Here is a 25,193-nt window from a genome sequence, read left to right on the forward strand (position 1 = left end):
GAATGAAACATTTACAATAGTCACACATTTGTCTTGAGTCAAGACTTCAGGAGGCACCAATGATGAATATCTTCAATGGAGAAGGCAAGATTCTCGAAGGACTTTTACAGATATGTAAGTTCTATTTGGATCATATTGATTATCATGCTCCTTTCTATAACCTTTAATTGAGTTTTTTTTATTTAAAAAATAAATAAATCTCAATTTGCCAGCATCTTCATAGACTTGTGGGCTGCATTTCTCAGGTAAACTAAATTAACAAAAGTATTGCAACATCTGTCCACTATACCTACTAGACTGATAGTAATGTCCAGCATTTATCAAAATGCAACATGAAAACATTAAAATGACAAACAAAATATAAAACCTTTCTAATATTTTTCCCAATGAGTACATTCTTTTAACCTTGGATTTCTTTCAAATGTTTTTTTCCCATTTTAACTCGCTTCGTTGGCAAACGCTTTATTCCTCGTCAAAGGCACAGTGAGTTCGTCACCATGCTCAAGCTCTGAAAAGATGATCACTGAGCCTGACGTCCACTCCAACTGTTTCTTTCCCAACCAGGGGCCCGCCACTGGCATCCATCCTGAGAAATACCAGGTCAAGTCTCAAGTCCAAAGTGTCAATATCCACTGTTGCGCCGCATGAAGGCATGACCTCTGACCGGGTAGAACATTTCAATGAAGGTGAGCGGCCCCACTGTGATCTCACTGGGGCCCTGGACCTTGAAGCCGGACTTCTTGTAGAAGGGAACCAGGAAGTCTTCGCACATGAGCACAGCCCGCCGAACGTACGGCAAACAGCGGAGGTACTGCAGGTAGCGCCACATCAGGATGGAACCTTTGCCCTGTTGACGGAAGGTGCGATGGACAGCCAGGACGTGGATGTGGACTGTCATGCCGTGCGGCTTGTGGAGGGTTAGAGCATCCTGGAAAAACAACCGCACGTCAGTTGGGAATGGGATTGTGAACATAATAATAATGATCTATAATAAATGTTTCATATATTTTCAATTGTTTTAATTGAATTACTAAAATAAAATTACTTTTTTAAAGTATCACAATTTATAGACATGCCAATGCACAATACGACGAGTAAACAGAAGTGATTTCGACAGATCTCGTACCATGTTAAGTCTCTCCCGGTCCCACAGTGAGCCGATGATGAAAGCCACCAGACGTCCCTCCTCGAACCAGCCCAGTGACAACTCGGGACACAGCGTGAGGAAATGACGCACCTCATCCAGCAGGAGAGGACATTCCCCCGATACGGAGATGAATGCTGTGTGTGTGAAAACGTGAACAAATTATGGCAAATAGTCATTATAAACTGTCCAAAACTTTCCCACTCTGGGCCATATGGCCCCACAGATAAATGGAAGCAAGAGAGGGAACCCACTTCACCTTGTGAATCTAATAAACCCAATTCAGGTAAACATACATATGCCCAGCATTTAAACATCCATCCATTCTTTTTCTATCTAACTTATTCTATTAGTTTTGCAGGTCAGCGCAAGCCAGGCGGGCAATATCCTGGACCCAAGACACGTAAACAAACAAACAAAAAAAAACGTTAACAGAAAGAAATTTTGAGTCTTCGGGGAACCTAGGAAGCATATTGCATGTAAATATGTGAGGTGGGAAAGAAACATGTAACCTGAATGGCCAATGACAAAAAAGTTATCATTATTAGTATTGTATCTAAATAATTATAATGGATTTCATAACATTGGAAGGAAAGTGTGTGACAGCTTGTATTAAATTATTACAACATTTTCATCAACTTTACAGTAGAAAATCTCTTAAAATAGTGCAGTCTTAAGATTCAGCATATTTTACATGCTTATTTAGAATTTTGATAACTAGTGTGAAAGCTTTAAACATTTCAATGTTTCCTGGTAACTGGGCCTATTAGAATATGGAAGCAGGCCTCAAATGACCCCCAAGTCGCAATTTGGACACCTCCGTTAAAAGCAAGACAAACGTTATTTGGGTACCTTCTCTCTCGATCTCAAACACGCTGATGGCATCCTCCGGGCTGAGGGAGCGAAACTCGCTGGCGGGCAAAGTGTGTCGACGTCCCTGCGCCACTGGAGAGCGCATGTGGAGCGGCTTCGGGAACGACAGGGAGCTCACGACTGACATGCTTTCAAAACCACTTTCAAGAGGGTCCTATAATTCGACAATTTCTCGTGGCAACGAAACACTGATTGTCTGATTTTATTTCCCTGCTGTCCTCCGATGGCCCCGCTGGCTTCGTGCGTAAAGACAACGAGCCTCGCGCACCACCAGCTTTTATATCCTCCGCGCGGCGCACCTTAGACCCGCGTGGTAATCCTCAACTCGCCAGCTGGTAAGCAAACCTTTCCAACACGTGAGTGAGCTGAAGCTGAACAATAATCATATTGAGACGGGGTCAAGGGGAGGGGGGTGTTTTCGTATTTTTGTTGGTTGTGACGTATCCAGGATAAGTTGGTGGTATGACGAGGATATACGTTCTCCTCGTCATACCGCCGATGTGAGCACTGAATCACATTTGGATTTGGCGCCGCATGTCAACAACATGTGAAGGGACTTTCATGGAAAGCCCTTGAGCATTGCCATACTGACTGCATTGCATTGTCCCTATACTAGTATGTTATTTGACTTGGAGCAAGACAATTCAGCACACTGTCTTACTCGTAACGTTTTCCCCTCTTACGAGTAGGCTCCTGTATCGCATTTCTGTACACTGATAGAGCAACTAGGCTGCACTTGTACAAACAATTACAGAATGTCTGACGAGTGACGGGTTTTCCTCTACTGTATGAAATTTTTGAGCACTAGGATAATAACTGTTTGCTTTACACTTCGTTATCCAGATATACCGTCATAGAGAAAAGATGATACCTTGTGCGATCTATACAAGTTTGTTGTATGTCACCTTTTCAGGCTTAAACAAACATTTTTAAGAATTTAAAGAAGTGACATTGAATTTCATACAAAATGTGGATGTTGTCTTCATTTTTAAATTGGGAAAAAATAGACCATGACCGTGTTTTTCATTTGTCAAACATGGCCCTAGTTTACCCACACTGTCACGTATTACATGTGTAAACTAAACCTACATATCTTGCTGTTGTTTCAGCTGTAGTCAGTTATTGTAATCTAATGTGATAAATGCATACCGTATGTTTGATACACCAAATAATCAAAGTAGCTTTCAGATGGAAAGATACCTAAATTACATCCAATCAGTGAATCTGAATTTTAGGATATTTTACAGTTTTTGCATACATTTTGTTTACATTTTTATAATTACCGGTAATTATTATCCAGTAAATAGGAAGAATATAGGACAACTAATAGTCAAAATGAAACGAGACAACAACAGCAATGCTTTGAGTATAAACTGACTTTTAGTTAAACAGTCTAATAGCACCTTCAGGACAGAGTAAGGCACACTCACTTACTGCCTACTCACTGTTACCTACTCACTTGTTCATTCATTCATTCATCTTCCTAACCGCTTGATCCTCACTAGGGTCGCAGGGGGTGCTGGAGCCTATCCCAGCTGTCTCCGGGCAGTAGGCGGGGGACACCCTGAATCGGTTGCCAGCCAATCGCTGGGCACACAGAAACGAACAACCATTCTCACTCATACTCACACCTAGGGACAATTTAGAGTGTTCAATCAGCCTGCCACGCATGTTTTTGGAATGTGGGAGGAAACCGGAGCACCCGGAGAAAACCCACGCAGGCCCGGGGAGAACATGCAAACTCCACACAGGGAGGCCGGAGCTGGAATCGAACCCGGTACCTCTGCACTGTGAAGCCGACGTGCTAACCACTTGACTACCGGGTCGCCCCCTACTCACTTGATTTCTCTATATTTATGGCCTAGAAGTATGTTTCATAATGCTGATTATATACTGTATGCTACTGCCCAAAGACAGCTGGGATAGGCTCCAGCACGCCCGCGACCCACGTCACGATAAACAGATTACAAAATGGATGGATGGTTGGAATATTCTTAGAACCTGGTGAGCTAGAGTAAAAACTAGGGCAGATTCGCAAAACAAAACAAAACAAAAAAATCACCCAAAAAATCTAGATGAATTTATTTACATCTCTGGATTTTAAAAAAAGGGTCAAAATTAGTTTACCAGTGTAATTACCCAAGATTTAATAAAATAAAATACTAATTGTTACATTTATATCGAGAAAGTTGTTTCTTTAATTATATTTGGTAATTCACAATAAACCCATTATACGGTTATAGGATAAGTAAATAAAATTTGTGAATACATTTGCCAGATAAATGAGTACAAAAATAATTAAGCAATAAATACCTTTTGGTGAATTTATTTTGTGCCATTATCACTTGAGGTTGAAAAAAGTAGTATCGGTCTATAATAAGAAGTCGTGAGAAAAATGACGGACTTCATATGAAAACTCAAAAACTACCTTAAACTTGAAAACAACAACAAAGTATGGGTACTTCGTTACGCCCCAACACTGCCCACGGTACAGATTTGCCGAGAATTTGTGTATGCAAAAAAAAAATCAATTGACTGACATCTATCGGCGAAAGACGGCACTCCTCGATGACGCCTTCCCGTTACGTACGTTACGCAGTTTGCGCGCAGCTACGTAAACGCGTGCGTCTCATGCTTCAAAGGTTGCACTTTTTTTCACCGCACAGTGTCGTCCTCGCGCTCCAGCATCACTCCCTGACAACAGCAGCGATGGCGGAGCCCACAGCACACGATTCGATGGCCGCTGCCCAGCCTCCATCCTCGACCCCGGGCCTTTCCCCCGCGGCCAGCCCGGGCTCCGAGCCGCTATCCATGGCCCTGTCTCCCACGGCGGACGGCTCTCAGCGGCTGCTCTTTTCCCACGACTTGGTCTCCAGGAAGTATAGAGGATCTGTCCGGTTTGGCCTCGTACGGATGATCCACGGCGAGGAAGAATTCAACTCCGACTCGGACCTTGATGATGGTGGAGGGAGAGACGGCGGCGGCGGTGGAGGAGGAGGAGGGGGCGGCGGAGGAAAAGGCGGTGGAGGTGGACGAGTCCCGTGTGACATACATAGCCGGCCTCTGGGTCGCGGATTTGTCCGTGTCCTATGGTACCCTGATGGAGGGAAGCAAGACATCGGGGAAACACAGGTAGCACATTACAGCTAATGTGTAAACATTTGACCCTTGACGGGGTTCTTTGTCTGACATGCTTCTACAAAGTGGCCGCGTTTTGTCGTGGGCAAGTGTCCGCGTGGACTTATGTTTTTCACTCGTTGCGTCTTATTCATCTGCTTCAACACCTATCCTCGATTGCTAACTAGTTAGCATGCGAAGCAGACAAGCTAGCTAGCAGCATAGCTCCTCACCTGAAATTGCTGAGCTGGTACTGTTGTGAAAAACCTCCAGAATCAAGGGTACGACAGACTGGAAAAGGGTATGAATTAATTGCCATCTCGGTAAAGAAAGAATAGCCACAACTCGGCTTTGATGGATGTAAACGTTTTGTGTGGGACTCAACCTGTGCTTAAAGATGACCTTTCCCCCAGACCTTGTTTGGCATTTCTGTGTATTCAGTGGTCACGTAGAACATTCCTTTCTGCATGTATGTCACATTGCTTTCATGTAGAACGATTGTCAAAACATGCGGTCCTAAAACAAGAATTGATCTGGAAAGAGAACACAGAGGCTTGTGTCAGAGAGATGAGACTGGCCTAGAAGAAGTCCATTTCAGTCATTGTCTCACTTTGTCCCTTTGAGTTGCCTGTGTTTCTTTTAAGCCTGTGTGATGTGTCATGGTTTGTTGTTAATCTGCCTTCGTTAAATCTCACAATTAGAATACAATGATTAAACTGCATGATATAGACTGTCCATTTTGAAAATGATTTCCCCAAGTAACTACAGCCAGAAGTGGCATAAAATTAACATCTTCACAGATTTTCAGAGCTCAGAGCAGCAACAACGGGCAACCTTTAATTGCAAATTCTAGACGAAGAAAAAAAAAAAAGAAATACAGAGTGGATCATTTCCTTGTGGCACTCTTGTTTCATGAGCTGTCTACACCAGTAATTGCTTTCTGTCCACTGTTGCAATCCATTATTTTGTTAAGATGGTGTGTCCTCCATCTTAAAAGGAGATTGTATTCTGTAATGACTGAGAATAAACATAGTTGCCGTGATCTGTACTACAGAGTTGAAGCAATATACATGTCCATGGTCTGGATAGCTGGGGGACTGCTGATAAGAATCACTCATGAAATGTATCTTGCATGGGATGAATGTACTGATGTCAAACTAGATCACATAAAATAATAATACAAATAATTAAAAAGAAACAAAACAAAACTTTGGTGAAGAAAAATTGAGGTTGATAATTTCCAAACCTTAGACTTGGAGAAGTCATTTGCAATGCGACTCGAAACGTATATTTTTTCAGAACAGACTGATGTACGCTTAGTTCACCAAGAAAGAATATTTTGACAGTGCCTGCGGAGACCCTAAAATAGCATAGTCGTTATTTAAGAGTGGATTTATGAGGCTCCAATGCCAAAATAAATTGAGTTGTACTGCTTGCTGAAAATATTGCTATAATAAAGCTGCTTACAGCTAACTAGTGGAACTGACTGTTATTTTTCTTAAGAGGAAAAAGTACCGGTAGTTCTCTACAATAATATTGTGTTTTATATTGAACACAATGATGCCTCAGACAATTAACTGAGTTATGGAGCCTTCTTCTATTCTAGTTCATTTGTCCATTCTTTTTTTTTTCTATACACCTGTCCTCCCAGCCGGGTGAAAGGTGGGGCTCACCTTGGTACGGTCACCAGTCAAGGCACGGAGAGAAAGAAGCAGTCACGCACTGTACTATTTGGAGTTTTCAATGAGCCCAACATGCATGTTTTCAGAATGTGGAGTGCCTTGACAAAACTCGCACAAGCGGACAACATGTAAACTCCACTCCGGAGCAGAGATTTGAGGCTCTGAATCTCAGAACTATGAGGCAGATGAACTTACCCAGTGGTAAATGTGTTTAATTTGTTAATGCTCATGTTGCCATAGAAATGCTCGCAGTGTCTGTATAGTGGTTTGGATCACAAGTAGTGTCATGCATAGAAAGCTGGTGTTGTTCTATGTACAACCCTCTCCAAAAGAAATATACAGGATCTGAATTCATGTTTCATCTCTGAAGAGTGATTCAGTTACACTCTACTTAGAGTGGGAAAGTGTTCTGCACACTACCTTTCTCCTCCACAGTCCGTTTTCTTTCATAAAATCTTAATAGGCATCTCCAGAGGCAGCCATTTAGTCATAGATCTCCATCTCAGTGCCTGTGAATCGTATGCAGCCCAAGTCAACAGCAGAGGTGCATTGCAGCAGAAGGGATGGGTGTGGTCAGGACTTCCCAGAGGTTGTGTACCATCCTTCCCGGCCCGCCTAACACGGCAGGTCGATGGCGACCAGATTGTCTGTGTTTTTAATGAAGGTGCGTATCCTTGGAGCTCGTGTCAGGCCTGAGGGGGATTGTTGTAGTGGTATGCGAGCCACGCCCTGGGCAGTGGTTGCTGTCTGGAAGAATTTCTTGCACATTCAAAATCACTATTTCTCAGGGAAAAAAAAGCCATCTTATTTGAATTACCACACACAACATTGTATACCGGATCCATTGATGGAGGGAATCCCTCTTTTGGGATGACCAGGCCGCAACATTTAACATATTATATGGTGCTATGCACCGCTAACAAAAAAAAAAAAGCATAAGAGTTAATTTAATGAGATGCCACGCCACAGCTAAGGATAAAAATAAGAAAACCTTTATTCGTCTCACCATGGAGAAATTCCCAATTTACAGCAGCAAAGTTATGAAAGGAAGAAAGTAGAAGTGCAAAAAGTGTAGGAGCTGCTGTAAAGGCAATAGTACCTTATTCGGCTTATTTGTAATTAGGATAATGAGCCACAAAATGTAGTTAAGGCAAAGAACGGTGAACGTTAGACGCAGGACATAACTGAGTATACTGCTTAGTCAGGTTATCATTTTATTCATTCCATAACTTTGCGAATTTTAACCCTAAAAAAAACCAGATGGTGCTTACTAGCTCTGCTAGACACGAAAGGTACTACTCTCGTGGCACCATCTTGATTGAAGTCATAATGACATAATAACAAAATAATACACCACAACACATAAGACACAGACAGTCATTCAATCTTAACCACTTTTCTACATACTCTTTGTTGTTTGAAACAGTTATAGATGAAAAGGAGAGGCTCAAAGGTAGATGCCTTCGGTATAGTGGTTCTTTGTCAGGACCTGGCCCGGTCTGTTGGTGCAGAATCCATACAGCAACAGCTTCCGATTTGGTCATTGCCAACCATCCTCCTCACTAAGGAATAGAGAATGTGTGGAGGGAGGAGAAACGGCAGTAAAACAGGTATAAAGTACTCGTACTGTAGTTTAACGAAATGCCAAACTGGAAAAATAAGTCTTAACCCTTTCACAAAACCCTTTTCAAAATTGCACCAAGCAACATTTGCATTATGTCTTTATTTCAAACCATTTAAAGCAACAAACTTTTGAAATAGTGAAATGAAAGCTGAACACTTTATAAATTATAGTAAGAATAAATGGTGCCTAAATGGTTGAGTTGGGAATTGGACATTTCAACTGAGGTCGCTCCTCAAATTTCCTTGGGCAGGGCAATCCAGAGTGCTGGAGTCCAAATTGAGAATGCACTCGGAATGACAGACTTCTTTTTAGCTCTCGGTCACCAAAAGACTAACGATGTTGTGAACACAGATACAAAAATGCAATTGCAGTGGTGGTCCTAATGCGCATTTGAAAGGAGAGGGTTGAGTCAATATAACGGCAGGATTTTTTGCTAGGTCACTTTGGGTAATGGTACTTTGAGCAAAACTCAGAGTGGTGTCATTTAACGAGTGTGTGTCTAGCAGAGCTAGTTAGCAACATCTGTTTTTTTTTTTAGGGTTAAAATTCGCAAAGTTATCGAATGAATAAAATGATAACCTGACTAAGCAGTATACTCACTTATGTCCTGCGTCTAACGTTCGCTGTTCTTTGCCTTAACTGCATTTTGTGGCTCATCATTATCCTGATTACAAATAAGCCGAATAAGGTACTATTTACTGTCTGTGTTTTATAATGCAGCATTATTAGTTTAGCTTTAAACCATGTTTGACAAGCCTGCCATGTGCTGTTTTGATGACAGGCAGTGAGCTGGCAGTTGAGGTTAAATGTGATCATTTAAGAACTTTATGGACACTTTGAATCGAAACCTCCACTTTCTTCCTTGTCTCCTCCTTGTCAGTTGTCACCCTCATTGTCCACCGTTTAAGTCAACCTTTAAACTTGCCGTCCATCCCCTCCGCGGTTGCCACCTTCACCCATTCCCCCATTAACTTCCCAGCTGGTCAGTGATGGGGAATGTTGTTGTAATCTGCTGCTAACTGGATGGGATGCTTGTACTGCATTGAGATAATGGATCTCATTTGATCGCTTGCTTTCATTCTTATCTGCAGTTTCGGCCCTGCCCATTCGGGAGATTGTCGATTCCCCTCACACACATACGCACTTTTTTTTTTTTTGAAGTGTCGGGTGCTTCTTGATTTGTTCCTCCCACCCACCCCCCAGTCTGGATCTCCCACTTAATGGGCTGCCCAGACATCTGCTCCATGCCACATTTGCTGCTCATCTTCCGTTTATTAGCGACCACACCCCTATCCTCCTCACGGCCCTGGTTGATGCACTACTTCCTCATTTCTATGCTTCGTCACGTTGTCTTGCTTGACACAGAAAGGCGATGAACGGCCTTGATGTTAGGCACAAGTGCTGTATTCCCTTGTTTTATTGTAGTGGCTCATTAGTTCCTGGAAGTCTGTGTCAATCAATAGCCTGCCACCACTTGGCCCTGTCCTGAGGTGGCTTCGACAAGCTATCAAGGTGTCAGTGTGATTGATTATGAACTTGTTTCTTGTTAAATTGACAATCATTAGCTTGGTATCCTTTTGGAATTGGGCCTTTTTTTTTCCTGGCGGAAAAAATAATTGTGCATCAATGAAAGAACAGCATGCTTATCGCAATGCTGGTCCATCATGCCTTGTTTTTCTTCATTTGAAAGAGGGCTTTAGTCAGACCAATCTTGCCCAAAATCGTCAGATATTGCTAATGTCAAGAGGTGTCTCTAACCCAAAAGGAACCATGGCTATCATTAATTAAAGCAAATGATACGTCAGCAAACTATTTTTTTAGGCTTTACACACCTCTTCTACCATCGTATTGTAAATTTTGAAAAATAGATTTTTAGTGTGTGCAATATATTTATTTTAATCCATGCCACCATAATATAGAACATTTCTTTATCAATGTAATTGTGTAGAGTAGGTTGTAGGTCATGTTTTTCTAAATGCGAAATTATGTGATTTATCAGATCACTACACTGCATATGCATACTGCGCCATATACGTATGAAGTCCTGTTTCTTTATTCAATGTTGTCGTGAGTCATTCTTCTATAGTTTCTTGGTTGCTCCCACCTTGTAGCACTTTTCCTAAACTATATTTTTAGCAATAAGAAAAAGATGAAGAAAAGAAGAAATAACAGGCACAGCTGAAGAGCTGCATTTAAAGTATCCGGATGGCCTATTTTGTGTAAGCAGTGTCAGAATGAAGCTACTCTCTCACACTTACTCTTTCAGGTGATTTTTTTTTTTTTTTTTTTTTTTAACCATGAGACTTTCATAATGTGTTCAGAGCGTTTTGCGCCAATCAAACAAAATCACAACAAATAAATCTGCAGGTAAAATATGAACTGATAAAATGCGTGTGGTATTTCTTGCTCATTTTACTGTCTTGCCACTTGACCTCAGCTTTTTAGCAATTGAATCAAAATATCTGAAAGATTCAGTAAGTTAACATTCTGTTCTTTTTTTTTTCTCCACACAGCTGTTGCTTGAAGATCGATCCATCGTGATCAGAGACATAGTTCGACGCAATAATTCAAATGTAAGATGAGCACCATATACAGTCATACCTCGGTTTGCAACCATAATCCGTTCCAGAAGGCTGGTCAAAAACCGATTTGTTCGAAAACCGAAACCACGCTCTTTTAAAAAAAATCTTTATTAAACACGTCTGTTCACAACGGAATGCTATACAAGTAAGCGTCACTTCCTTGTGTAAGAGAGGAGTCAAATGACGCATTCAAGTGCGCTCAGTTTGTTCAAGAACCGAAATTCGGTCGACATCCGAGGCATGAAAAACTCGAAATTTTTGGTCGAAAACCGATTTGGTCGAGAACAGAGATGTTGGAAAACGAGGTTTGACTGTACTTTGCTTCTTCAACTTCCCAATTCCTCTCATGACAGCATTTTATTTCGTTTGATTTTTTTTTGCTGTTGTTCCATGTACAATGGGGGCGATGGGTTGGTATCCTTCTGTTTCAGAAAAACACAACAGTTACTGCACTCATTTGAAATGGACAAGACTGAAATGAGCTTTTTGGCATGATATACCAGTATTTTTTAAAAATGTACAAATAAAGAAGTGTGTGTTTTATTTGTCTCCGTTTTATTACAGGATAACCAGTGTGGCATTGTGACCAATGTGAACATTGAGTGTGCAGTGAAACTGTTGGGCACAAACTGTGTACTCTATCCCGTCAACAGCAAAGAGCTACAGCATATTTGGGTAATCATTCACATATATGACCCAGAAATTCATTTACAATTACTCCTGACAGTGTTAAATCAATCTCACATATTCATGTAAATCCACATTGGTGTGAGTGTGTGCCTTGAGACAATTCTCGAACTGTTTGTTGTTTCTTTCCTCTCCAGTCTTTCATGTACGGTGACTACATAGTTTATGACTTTTGGCTCGGAAAAGTGTATGACTTCACCAGTCATATCGTCCTCAAACTCTCCAATGGAGCCAGGTATGCTTATTTGGGTGCCATTCGGTGCGATTCGGATTGTGTCAACTGATGTTTTTGCGCTTTCTTCCAGATGTTCCATGAATGTGGAAGACGGAGCCAAGCTGTATGATGTCAGTCCTCATGTATGTGATCCGGTATGAAAGTACCGTATTTTTCGGATTATACGTCGCTCTGGATTACAAATCGCACCGGCCAAAAAATGCATAATTAAGAAGGAAAAAAACATATAAGTCGCAGTGGAGTATAAGTCGCATTTTTGGGGGAAATTTATTTGATAAAATCCAACACCAAAAACATACATATCATCTTGAAAGGCAAATTAAAATAAAAATAACACTAGAGAACAGTCTGAATAAGTGTACGATATGCTAACGTTACATGACGCTTAAACAGTGAACTGTGAATGTGCCTGGTATGTTCACATATAACACAATGAACATGCTACGATTCGATAAGGAACCTTTTTGGGGTGTACTCATTGATGCTGAGCAGCGTCACTCCAAATCATGAAATCTTCATGCTCTGTGTCACTTTTAAACAACTCCGCCAACTCCGGGGGTAGAAGATGCAGCCCTTCCTCTTCTACGTCGCTTATGTCAGAGTCATTTTCAGTTGTTTTTCTCAGTTACCGCCAACGTGGAAAATATCAACACAGGCCGAAGCACCCTCTTGCGGTTTAATGTGAAAATAACATGTGATGTGTACAAGGCGTTAACCATTTCACACATAAGTCGCTCCAGAGTATAAGTCGCACCCCTGGCCAAACTATGAAAAAAACTGCGACTTATACTCCGGAAAATACGGTAATGCTCCATCCGAAAAAGCTAAATGTCAGCTTATTAAGTAACATGCATTTGTTCATTTACCCTAATTTGACTTTTGTGACTCTATGAGCTGCTCTGACATTGTCTCAATGGTTATTTCATGATTGTAACATTTACCATGCTGTTTGTGTCAACCATTCACCATTGTATTTCAGGGTCTGTTCTTTGATGAGGAGTATGGGTTCTATCCTGGCCAGGTGCTGATTGGTCCTTCTAAAGTCTTCTCTAATGTCCAGTGGCTGTCAGGGGTCAAACCTGTCCTCTGCAGGAGTTGCAAGTTCAGGGCAGTGGTGGAAGAGGTAAAAGGGTACCTTGGCCATTTTGACTGCATGCTTAAAGGATCTACAGTGTGTACGGAGAGGAAAATTAAACTCGTCTTAATTCTCAATCACAACAGTCTGTTTTATAATTTTTGGACTATTAGCCGCCACATGTTTCATACGCGATGAATTAGGGCTGCCACTAATAGGTTAGAATCGAGTATCCTATTGATTATTCCATTGAATGCTCTGGTAATCAGTAAACTGTACTAGACACACAAATTCCAGTATTTATTGATATTTTATATATCTGTGTATCATCGCTCTCGGGCGGCATTCCTCCCCCTCCAAAATGACAACCTTGGAGGTTAAAAAAAAATCTTCCAAGTGGGTATTATACCTTATATTGCTTTAACATACCACTGCATGCTCACATCAACACATCAGCGCCTCCAAATTACATTAAAACGCAAATTTAATATGCAAAAAAATCTCACTTTTAAAATGCTAGCAAAATTGCTAATTCATGACAGTGATTCATTAATTCACTGCCGATGGCATATTTATGTCTTTTAAGAATCCAGACATTCAACCCCAGATTTGTATTTTCACTAATAAAAAAAATTATGAAAAAATTCTTGTCACATGTTATGGCAAAGGAAGGTCTGAAAATGGCTGGTAGTGAATAACTTAAAATGGAACAAACATGGCGCCATGCTGGCTGATGCTAGCTAGCTGGTGTCTGCCTTTTCATGTCACAAAGGTAAACACTTGTGCACAAGCGATACGAAAACATTGAGCGGATTTAAAATTGTGTATGTAGGTGTAAATTGTGGTACAAGGTCTCACCAGGTACTATTGTAAGATGTGTGCTCGTCTTCTGCCACCGATGTTAGCAGGCTCATGCCGGTTTGAATGTGAATACACTTCATACGTAGTAGTGTGCTTCAGTTCGGCACAAAGACAGCTTCGCTCGCATTAATTAAGCTGCTAATTAAGCATGTTAGTGACTTGAACTTCCTTACTGTCTGTTAACTTCTACTACGACTGGAAGGGTCTGCCATTGTCACATATGTATGAATGTGGTTTACTCAGGTCAAGGTTTCTGAGCTTAATGTGACGTGGATCACAAAAAGCTACTCCCCAAAAGGCTCGGACAGCATCTATCCTCCGCCCTGCACCATCACACAAGAGAACCTCTGCAGGTTGGTCTGCATCCTCATTGATGCAAAAGAAGCCATACTGTCTTGTACTTACTTGATCAATGGTTCAGATCCGAATATTTTGTTGTGTGCCCTGCTGTGTGTGGGTAATGTTGCTCTCCTCGCTGGCTTTAGGGTGAGGCGCTTAGGCCACTATGACCACACCCAGAGGCAGCTTGGAGACAGGGGGCTCTATGTGTTCCCTGCTAATGGGGATGCCACGCGCATTACATTCGAAGGACCTGAAGGGACCCCAGTCCTGCAAGAGGACCCTGTGGGCAGAAAGGTCCGGTTACACGAGGCATCTCTTAAGTTTATCTTTCAATTACCTTGGACAAGTGACAAAAAGTAAAACAGTCCGTTTGCACAAAAATAATCCCTGCAAAACTCACTCAAGGGTGTGTGTGTGTGTGTGTGTGTTGCAGTTGAAAAGATTTTTCAAGAAAGATGCTGGCAAGAAGACGGAGAACATCGATCCGCAAGGTGCTAAACCACGCTGTTTTCTGAGGAACATAAAGCGCATTCCCATTCTCATTCCGTGCACACATAAAGATTCATTTGTCAAGGTCAGACAATGAAGCACGTTCCACACGCGTCTTCCGTCACGTTCAGTATTTGGGAACTTAACATCTGCGGTGTCAGCGAGCGTTCAATTCCTTTGCGAGCAGTCTGCCAGACAGTCTTGCCACAAATGTCGCCTTGAGCTGAGGGAATTGTTTGTTGATAAACGGTGCTGAAGTGCAGCACAGTCTGCCACATAACCAGAGAAACAGACCAAGATGTTACTTTTTTCTCTCACCGCACATTTTGAAATGATGTTGTTGTTGTTGTCCCTTCATTTATGGTATTTACTCTCATGTAAAACAATATGGAATTGTGAACTTATCCCCAAATATCTGTCAACAGGCGAGCGCAACTCTGAACAGACAGACGCCTCCCATCACGACAGTAACTGCCCAAACAATCAGAACCCCCCCGACCCCCAGATTACTCGCAACGCTCCTGCTGAACACGGCGAGCATGACGCTGATGACGAGGCAGCAGAGGACACGGACGACACCAGGTCTGGCAGCTCCTCTTGCATATATCTTTATCGACACATACGGGGAGTGCAAAATAAGTGAGTGCAACCCCTTTGAACAAGGAAGTCTTGTATATACTCCTCTGTGAATAAGTTTGGTTGATTCGACTGGCCTTTGGCTGAATCCTTGTAAATTTTGTATTTTTTTTTAAATTCCAAACTATAACTTTGCTTGACTTCACAATCTAATCATTTTCTGACAAATTCATTTGGGGTGTACTCATTGATGCTGAGCAAGCTAGAGTATACAGTAGTTTAAAAATTATTTCCCTCGACTAAACGACTACCGGTATGTCCATACCCATAAAATATGTCAAAAATAAAACACACGTTGGTACTGTAAGCGCATGACACATCTTAACTAACCTAACGTGCAGCAAATTGTAAAAAAAAATACGCTCAACAGAAACCTAGACCATAAAGATATTTTTTGCACGAGCAACCACCGTCTCGCTGTCGTTGATTTGTTAAATCTGTCACAGTGGAGAGTGAGCGGAAAGAAAAAAATGTTTGTTTCTACCTGCGTTGTAGTTCTTTGACATCATCGGCCAGCTCCACAACGTCCTCACAAAGCGGAGGTCTGGGACCCAACCGCAAGAAGAGCATCCCACTTTCTATACGCAACCTGAAGAGGAAACACAAGAAGAAGAGGACAAAGTTTTCCCGCGAGTTCAAACCAGGAGATAGGTGGGATGTAGCATATTCATGTTATGTTTCGGCTGTCACCACTTTCACTGTTTGTGTTGCAATTTGTATTCATTTTTACAGGGCCAACTTGTTTTTTTGAAGTGCAAAATTGATATTTTCACCTTAGCCCCGCTTGCGGTGTGATAGTGTTGTAGATCTGGGTGGTATTCTAAAAAAGCGGTATATCTCGTAGCTTTAAGTCTCTCATGTAATATGATTATAGTTCTTTTTCCTCCCCAAAATATAGTTTTGGTTGACACAATTGTACCTTTATGTGTAGTGTGGCTGTGGAAGTTGTATCTACCAAGACCACAGCTGATGTAATGTGGAAGGATGGACATGTGGAGAAAGGGATACGATCAAATGACCTCATCCCCATCCAGCACCTAGACGGCCATGAGTTCTGCCCTGGCGACTTTGTTGTGGACAAACGATGTAAGCCACAGTCCACAGTTTTGAAAGTCATACACTGAAGCTGTTTGCTTTTGGATACATTATATCAAGTTCAGTCTTAATATTGTCCATGGTAATAATATTTCTAAAATGTCAAATGTTTTTTCATAATAGCCCAAGCCCTGCAGGACCCAGGCGTGTATGGTGTGATCCAGTCTGGTGACCACAAGGACAGGACGTGTGTCGTGAAGTGGATCAAACTCAACGCCACCAGTGACGACGTGGAGGTCGGTCGGGAAGCTAGAGCACAGATTAAAACAATACAAAAACTATTTCCTGTCGTCATCGTGCAGGCTCCTAAACATTGTTGAATGTATGAGGATAATTTTTCTTATGTTTTTATTTATTTTTTTCTTCCTTGGCCTCCAGGTTATTGGTGTGGAGCAAGATGTCAGCGTGTATGACATAGCGGACCACCCAGATTTCCATTTCCGCACCACTGACATTGTCATAAGAATATGGAACTCGGAAGTCGGCGAGAATGAGTGTGAAAATGCGGTACGATGTATTTGATTTATGTGAAGCTTCTTCAGCAGTCATAAGGTGTTTCCGGCTCATTCCTAATGTATATCCAACTTGAATGACTAAACAATGACCAACTACGAGGTAATCTATTGATGCCAGGGGTTTCAAATTTGGTTTCGTAAGGAGCCACATTGTAGAGGTTTCCTGCGGGGTGGGTGGTTGTAACGGTTAAACTTGTGTTACGTAACTGTGTAATCGCTTGGAAAGTAACGGCACGCCAAAAATTGTGGTTCGGTTCACATTTCCTACGGTAAGGGAACAAAATGCAAAACAAAAATAAAGCATGTTTTGTGTAAACCACAACAGATATAGTTAAATTTCAAACATAACATCAAAGTAAACTCAAAATGATTTATGTATTAATTTTTTTGTAGGAAAGCGAAACATCCTAACTAACACTAATAGTTTGTCCAGTGTGAGTCTTTATTCTATAATATACAACTAATGGTATTTGTTCTTGCTTTGACTCTGTCCGAATGCCAGTTGAAGTTGCGTTTGTGCTGAGCTAATAATCATTTTTTTTTAAATTTAAACATATGGCTGGCAATGATGTCTGCTAGTCACAATTGAGCTAAATTTGTCTGTGTACGTGTCTGGCATAGTTACATTTGTCGATTCTTACCAAATGTATTCAGCTTTCACGGGCTACATAAAATGACAACAAGGGCCTGATGGAGCCGACAGGACTCCCGAGCTAATAAGCTATATCACATACTGTGTTTTTTTGCTCTTCTGAAACATTCTTCTTCTCATGCTGTTTTCCATATGATTATGTTGACCCCCCCTCCTCACCACCTCCCTCAGACTTCAGTCGGCCAAGTATCCAGGGTGGATGTGAGCAGCAAAGTGGAGGTGGTGTGGGCAGACAACTCCATGACCATCGTCCTCCCACAGGTGCGCAAAAATGACAAGAAAGAAAGCTCTTGCCATCACAGTTGCTGAGATTCTTCAAATCCCACACAGCATCTTTACTGTGTGGAGTCTGATATCGAGGAGGCGGACTACGACTCGGCGGATGAGACGAGCAGCGGCTTGTCCACTGAAGAATGGGAGGACGAGAGCGACAGCTGGGAGACGGATAACGGCCTCACCACAGAGGACGACAGCCACGTCGACAATATGGACGTCACAGAGACGGCGACCCCTACATCCTGTTACTCCACATTCATCATTCCCCCTCAAGAGGGGGACAAAGTTGCGGTCGCCAGTCCCACGAAATCAGCCGGTGTAAAGGAGGGCGAGCCATTGGTAGTGGCGAGTTCAGCTTCTGGTGGAGGTGAGGGCTTATTTTTACTTGTACGTGTATATTGTTATTTTGTTTGTGTTTACTTGTTGACTGTGACAAACAACAGTTACCAAAATATCAGTACCATAACTTTTGCGGAAACTTTCTTTGGCAGTATCCAACATAGGCGTAGATATAATCGAGTTGAAGCAGGCGCACTGCAATTCAGTGATTGGGGATGCTCGAATAGCCATCTTCATACAACAGTAGGAAAGAAATGCAAATAAACACCGGGTGAGGATTCAAAATACGACTGGACTATACTGCATTCCTCCTCTTTGTTGAATGGATTTGCGGATGTCTTGTGACTTATGTAACTGATGCATCTGCTGTTGTCACGTGACACAGCCTGTAGTACAAAGTGGAATGGCAAGCCCGATGGAATTCATACCACAACAAGCCACACAGAAGAGTCGACTTGTTGGTTCTGCGCATTTTGGTGGCCTTCTAACCAAATGTTGTTTATGGGCCCCCTCCAGCAGGCGCTGTCAACGGAGCTGAGAAGCCAGGTAAAGACAGCGCCTCTCGAGGCTTCCGGGAGTTGAAGGAAGCCCTGAGGATCCTGGAAAGCCTGAAGAACATGACTGTGGAGCAGCTTTGGACCGGCCTCTCCCCGACATCCCCCACCTCCGTCGCACCTTCTTCGGCAGCTAACGTTGCAAGTCCGGCGCCACCTTCGGCTCCCGAAAAACCCAACAAGGAGAAGCGTTTCCTTGATGACCTCAAGAAACTGCAGGAGAACCTGAGAAAGACGCTGGATAATGTGGCCATCGTAGACGAGGAGAAAATGGAGGCCGTAGTAGAAGCAGGCGGGAGTGCGGGGACAAAGGTATGAGAATCGTAATGTCAGTCACCGGTGCTGATTTGATTTGGAGTTCTCCGTCATTGTCCTTTCCACTGGTTCCTTATTTTTCAGGTTCAGAGACCTGCAGAGGAGAAGCCCCACCACGAGCCTCAGACACCGGTGACTGGACAGGAATGGCCCAGTGACTTTCTGAGTGACACACCTGTACTGTGCCAACAGAGTGGCGGCAAACCTGGCGTCACCTTTACCAGTGCCAAGGGTGAAGTGTTTTCTGTGTTGGATTGGGCGCCAGGTACACATTTTCTTTTCTCTCCTTTCCTTTTTTTAACTTCCATCCAACTTGTTTTCGACGCCGCCTACAGTGCAGTTATGCTTGTCCTCAGGCGGACCTGTTGTACAGGCGAATGGGTAACCTGTCGTGATGTAGGGGTGCACCAAAAATCCCCGTTTGGCATATAGGTTTATGTTTTGGTTCACATCAGTTCAGAAAGAGAACGGATCACACACACGCACGCACATTTTCAATTTGAGCAGTTTGAATTATTGTACTATAAAAATACTAAAAATTGCATGTTTTAGTGCTTTGTCGGGCACCACTATCGCAGAATTAATCATCCTAATTACCGGTACTCTTACATCAAACTTTCAGAGTATTTCCCCCAAAGACCGTGCGTCAATATGTCTTGGCACGTCATTGCTGTCTTATGTCATGTTTGATAATGTTGTGAAATAAATCTACAGCCACTTAATAGTCAAGTCACGAATGAGAGCATCCTGGTGGGTAGGCTGGGACACCAATTCCTGGCCTTGAAATGTCTGTGTGCATGGCGTACAACGGTGCCTCATGGCAAAACATATTGCAACGATCGTTTTTTGTGATCTACTTGGTCGAACTGCTTGACTTTTTTTCCCCCCAGCCCTAGTGCTTTGGCTACTTCTGAGGAGTCAGGGAGAGCCTTTGAAATGTCATTTGGAAGTTCTTAAGGCTGGCCGCATAAAGCTTTGGCTTGCCGCCGGCCTAGACTTTGACACATGTGCTTTGTTTCTTCCTTTTTTCTTTTTTTTAAGCTTCCTTTGGTTAAGTCAACCAAACCAGATCAGACATGCTATATGACCTTTCCATACAGCCCGTCACACTCTCTTCAAAATGATCGGCTCTGGTTTTGGTCAGCTGATGAGCTTTGTGTCTTTTGCAGAAACGCACTCCTTTCAAAAAATGGAATTTCAGCCAGCTGAGGCCAAAAAGTTTTTCAGCACTGTAAGGAAGGAAATGGCTCTGCTGGCCACCTCACTGCCAGACGGCATCATGGTCAAAACCTTTGAAGATCGTATGGTAGGTTCACAATCTAGAAGTGACCATTTTATAGTCATAGAAGTCTTTATTTTAATTTTTCAAATTTGAGCTCATATCAACTGTGGGACTGTTGACATTTTTGAGACCGTATGAAATATGTTGTCTAAGCGATTCTAAAATGGTGATATCTAACTCAAATGTTTCTCAGCGGAGTGCAGACCACCATCAATCCAAAATTGTCACAATTATTTGAATTTCTTTACTCTCACAGTCCATCCCATCATTTCGATGTTTCACTTTTTCAAAATGATTCTTTCAATATTTGTTAAAATGGCAAAACTAGTTGTGGCTTAAAACTTGTGCATGGTGCTTTTTTTTTCTTCAAGAAAGCAAGAAATTGCATTGCACTGTAATATTATCTTATAATATTGCATTTTGTTTGCATGGACACAGGACCTCTTCTCGGCTCTGATCAAGGGGCCAAATCGTACGCCTTACGAGGACGGCCTGTTCCTATTCGACATCCAGCTGCCTAACATTTATCCAGCACTGCCGCCTCTTTTCCGCTACCTGTCTCAGTGCAGCGGCCGCCTCAATCCCAACCTCTACAACAACGGCAAGGTCTGCGTCAGTCTGCTGGGCACCTGGATCGGCAAGGTAAGCGTCCACTGCGTGTTTGTCGTTGAAATATTTTTAGGACCGTGTGGGGAAAATTCGGTTCATATTATTCAATGCAAATGAAAAACTCAGCTGCACCCTTCATCATTTCATCGCTGGTTTTATGAACAGGGCACTGAGAGATGGACCAGCAAGTCCAGCCTACTGCAAGTCCTCATCTCCATACAAGGTTAGAACATCATCCATCCATCCATCCATCCATCCATCCATCCATCCGTCACCACTTATCCTGTTTCAGGGCCATAGGTAAACTAGAGCATATCCCAGCGGATTTTGAGCGACACACAGCAATTGGAAGCTCTAGCTACCTCACCATACAACTAAAATTCAGAGGGCCACATGTTGAATACCCATTATCGATACTTTTTTTTTTTTCTACACTTCACATCCTCTTATGCCCTCACACACGGACAAGGAAAACAACAGTCACTAATGCACTTGAAGCCATTTATTGAATGGGATACAAACATTCAAAAGGAAAACTGTCACAATGAGCTGCTGTAGGCCACAACCCTATTTTGTCGGTCTGTCCTCAAACCTCCGTCTGCGACCTGGGTACCCTTCCATCATCATCTCTCCATCATTATTCATATAATAATAATCGTCCTTCGTCCCCATGCGTCCTTGTGGAAGTCCTAGTCATCAGGATGGTGGGTGGGTACCGAGAGACATACAACACAGCCAGCTAACCGGCTGGATTTGTGAGTTAAATAAGTGTCCCTTCGTGTTCTCTGACTGTACACTAGGTGGCGGTGTTGCTGTAGAAATACTGTTGAGATTAAATAACTTAAGAAAATACAGTATAGCAGGGGTGCCCAAACTTTTTGGATCGAAGATCTACTTTTCGATCAACTAACCTCCCGGGATCTACCCTCACCGGCGCGCGCACGCACGCACACACACACACACAAATTTGAGATTTATCTGCTTTATTTTATTTTTTAAATATTTTTTTTTAGTGAAAATGAGACTGATAAGATTAGTGTGCAGTGTATATTAACACAAAAAATATATTACTAACATGTACAAAGATACACAAATGGTTGTTTGTTTTTTTTCTTCTCGACACTCCTCGGATCTACTTGGGACCTGTCTTAGATCTAGATCTACCTAATGGGCACCCCTGCAGTATAGTGTTTGGCTACATTATGGCTTTGTTATTTTGCCTCCCGAAACCACCTACTTAACCGTGTTAGAGACAATTAAAGGGACGGATGAAAACCCACTTGCGTGCAAGGGAGGACCTTGGGCATTCTAGTCCTCGGTCGTGAAAATTTGGCATCCATCCGCGACGGACGGACCATTCTGTCGCAGGGACGGAATGCCCATCTCTGCACATAAGTGCAACGGTCTTGCACCATGTCAACCGGCAGGTCTGATCCTGGTCAACGAGCCTTACTACAACGAGGCGGGCTTCGACAGCGACCGCGGCCTCCAGGAGGGTTACGAGAACAGCCGCTGCTACAACGAGATGGCCCTGATCAAAATGGTCCAGTCCATGACGCAGCTGCTCCAGAATCCCGTGGAGGTGTTCAAGCAGGAGATCCGGGAGCACTTCGTCTCCAACGGCTGGCGTCTCGTCCATCGCCTGGAAATGTGGCTGGAGCTGCATGACGTCGCCGAAAGGGGCCACGCTTCGCGCGCCGCTTCCGGGGCTCATCACGCCAAGCCCTCTTGCGTGGAGACTTTAGAGGAGCAGGCGCCCGTGGCCGTGGCCCACAGCACCCCCAGGAAGGCGGGAGGCAATGTTATTGAAGAGGAGCCAGACGATTCGGGACTGAGTCCGTCCACTACGTCCGCCTTTCAGGAGGAGACCGGCCAGATCGCGGATCGCGGCGACAGCTCCCGAGGGTTCCCCGACGACAAGGGTGCAGTTTCTGTCTCGTCAGAACCGGTTTCCTGCGGTGGCGACGGAGCCTTGGCCCAGCCGGTGGTGCGACCCAAGAAACGAAGAAAGAGCTATCGGAGCTTCCTACCCGAGGGCGGCGGCTTCCCAGACATCGGCTTCCCTCTCTTCCCGCTCTCTAAAGGCTTTGTGAAGAGCGTCCGCTGCGTGCTGCTGCAGTATCGAGCCGCGCTGGTGGCCGCCGCCATCCCCGAGCATGCCAAGTAAGCGCCTCCCCACGCCTTTCCATTGTCTGCTCCTCTCTTTCCTTTCCAACAAACTTTATGCTGCATTTTCTTGTACTGCACCCAAGTGCAATGCAATGTGTTGTGTGCTGAAGAGTGGCATATTTAACGTCTCCGATCGATCTGCTTTTCATGCGGGCCTGGCCTTTGCCTGGTGTCACCTGATTTCTTGTCTTTTTGCTCTCCTCCAGTGACACATAAAGATACGGACAACGGACCTCAGTTGCTATGCGTCACAGAGACCCTTATCTGCACATTAAGCCGGTAAACGTTCCCCCAACCCCCGTCTGTCAATGTCGGGCAATGAAAACAGCGGAAAGAAGCGTGCCAAGGACCTGATGACCACCTCGTGTTTCATTTTTGCTTGAAAAGCTGACAACGTGTTAAGACCACCGGGTTCCTGTTTCAAACCCCGTTCTGCTGCCACTTCGTAGCCCCGCTGATTTCAACAGTGGACCATCCTGCACTGATGACTCCATTGAAATGTGTCAAGCAGGCATATGGGAACTTTTTTTTCCTTTTTTCTCCTTATTTCCACTTGTATGCTTTCTGCCAAATTATGCCAACAAACACATTTTCCAGAATGTATTGGATGTCAGCAAACTGCCAATAGCTTGTCACTTCATAACGCTGTTTTATTTAGATTACAGTCCTAGCTTGATTTTGACCTCGCATCAACCTCCCAGCATTCACCACCTTGCATTTAGTTGACATACGAATAAATGAACAAAATATGAGCTCAGACGCAAAACATTTCAACTCGTGAGCCAAGGTGACTTTTTAAGTTCATTTTAAATCCAGCCGCCATCACTCAAGTCTTACTTTAAGTCACATAATGTTCACGTCCATTCCATCATCTCATCAAAATGTTGCCTTACTTGGGGCGGGGCGGGCGGGGGGGGGGGGGGGGGGGAAATCTTCGACAGAGCTGCTTGTTTGAATAGCACTCCACCTTATTGCAGTGTTCTCCATTGCTCCCTCAGCCCTCCTCGCTGCATGAATGGCACCAAACTACACAGCTGCTTATCTGGCACAATTGCTCTCCCCTGGCCATGTGCATCTGGTTCAAAATGAATAAAAAAATAAACGGCATCGGTATAGCTGTTCCTCACCTTCCCTCACTTTCTGGGGGTTATTCTGCCCGGTGACAGGTGAGGCTGTACTTTACTGTGAAAGAAAGTCATACTTGTGCTTCCAAGGGAGAGCAGAGAGGTTTTTTGTTTACATATTTTTGTTTGTTTTGTTTTGCACAAACACCCAAATGGAATCATGTTATTTTTTTCCCTTGACTGAGAAGATGCTATGCTTGTAATGGTATGCTGTTGAACTACTTTGGTGACGAGAGCTGAGAGTTTTATGAGTTTAAGTGATAGATGGATTTGTGACACACACACACACAGTTCTGCGCTGGATGAGGCAATCAAGCTTCCTTGACATTCCGACATTATTTTGCTGCCTTTATTGCTACAGAGAAAGAAGTGATCTTCATTGTAGCGCAGAGCCTGTGTTAGCTTGACCCCCCCCCCAACCCCCTCCTCCACGCTGCTTGTAAATGTCAGATGTCAATGCCAGTTTCCTACATCGAGTGCAAACAAGCACCCACATACAATTGATGCCATTGCTTGTGAAGCTGTCAAAGATCTGATCAAGCACGTTGCTTTTGAACAACATTCTATGTTGTTACTCTCCTCCTACCCAAGCCAAAGCATGTAACATTTTGCTTTAAAATTAGCCTTTCTGACAGCCAACACAGACTTGACTGTAACATGTCATTTCCACAGTGGCCTGCTTTATTTATAAATGAATAAATTATATATATAGATACACACACACATACCTAAAGATTTAAAGTTATTATTTGTAGCCGGATTCACTCTGTGCAGATGTCATGGATGTATATACTCACATGATGTGCAGAAGCTTGGGGCATATGTACAAAATGATTACATTTTTGATTTTTTTTTAAAATTACATTTGTTGTGTTGAGACAGATGTATAATAACGTATTAAACTTTGCAAGCAGTA

At 43.1% G+C, this 25,193-nt stretch overlaps 2 protein-coding genes across 4 annotated transcripts; one reads left to right on the forward strand and one right to left on the reverse strand.

Moving 5' to 3' along the window:
- Positions 1-191: 191 nt before the first annotated feature.
- aanat1 (arylalkylamine N-acetyltransferase 1) lies at positions 192-4,594 on the reverse strand. Its single transcript, XM_052083583.1, has 4 exons — positions 3,838-4,594; positions 1,997-3,457; positions 1,127-1,281; positions 192-928 (listed from the first exon to the last, which is right to left on the reverse strand). Exons 2-4 carry the CDS (start codon positions 2,142-2,144, stop codon positions 623-625), a joined length of 609 nt encoding a protein of 202 aa, XP_051939543.1. The 5' UTR covers positions 2,145-3,457; positions 3,838-4,594; the 3' UTR covers positions 192-622.
- A 16-nt stretch (positions 4,595-4,610) lies between these two features.
- ube2o (ubiquitin-conjugating enzyme E2O) lies at positions 4,611-25,193 on the forward strand. Of its 3 annotated transcripts, none has more exons than XM_052083499.1 (23): positions 4,611-5,149; positions 10,954-11,013; positions 11,587-11,697; positions 11,847-11,944; positions 12,015-12,078; positions 12,924-13,067; positions 14,124-14,233; positions 14,366-14,516; positions 14,656-14,713; positions 15,137-15,293; positions 15,843-15,998; positions 16,279-16,433; positions 16,566-16,678; positions 16,821-16,949; positions 17,781-17,870; positions 17,940-18,252; positions 18,741-19,090; positions 19,178-19,358; positions 20,263-20,399; positions 20,814-21,017; positions 21,150-21,207; positions 22,412-23,147; positions 23,360-25,193. In XM_052083499.1, exons 1-23 carry the CDS (start codon positions 4,649-4,651, stop codon positions 23,367-23,369), a joined length of 4,086 nt encoding a protein of 1,361 aa, XP_051939459.1. In that variant the 5' UTR covers positions 4,611-4,648; the 3' UTR covers positions 23,370-25,193. The 3 variants fall into 3 exon arrangements, with proteins under 3 accessions (XP_051939459.1, XP_051939460.1, XP_051939461.1); XM_052083500.1 differs by having other exon boundaries at positions 18,744-19,090; XM_052083501.1 differs by having other exon boundaries at positions 4,612-5,149; positions 12,015-12,066.

This window comes from Hippocampus zosterae, chromosome 13 (genome assembly GCF_025434085.1).
Source record: "Hippocampus zosterae strain Florida chromosome 13, ASM2543408v3, whole genome shotgun sequence".
Classification (NCBI taxonomy): Eukaryota; Metazoa; Chordata; class Actinopteri; order Syngnathiformes; family Syngnathidae; genus Hippocampus; species Hippocampus zosterae.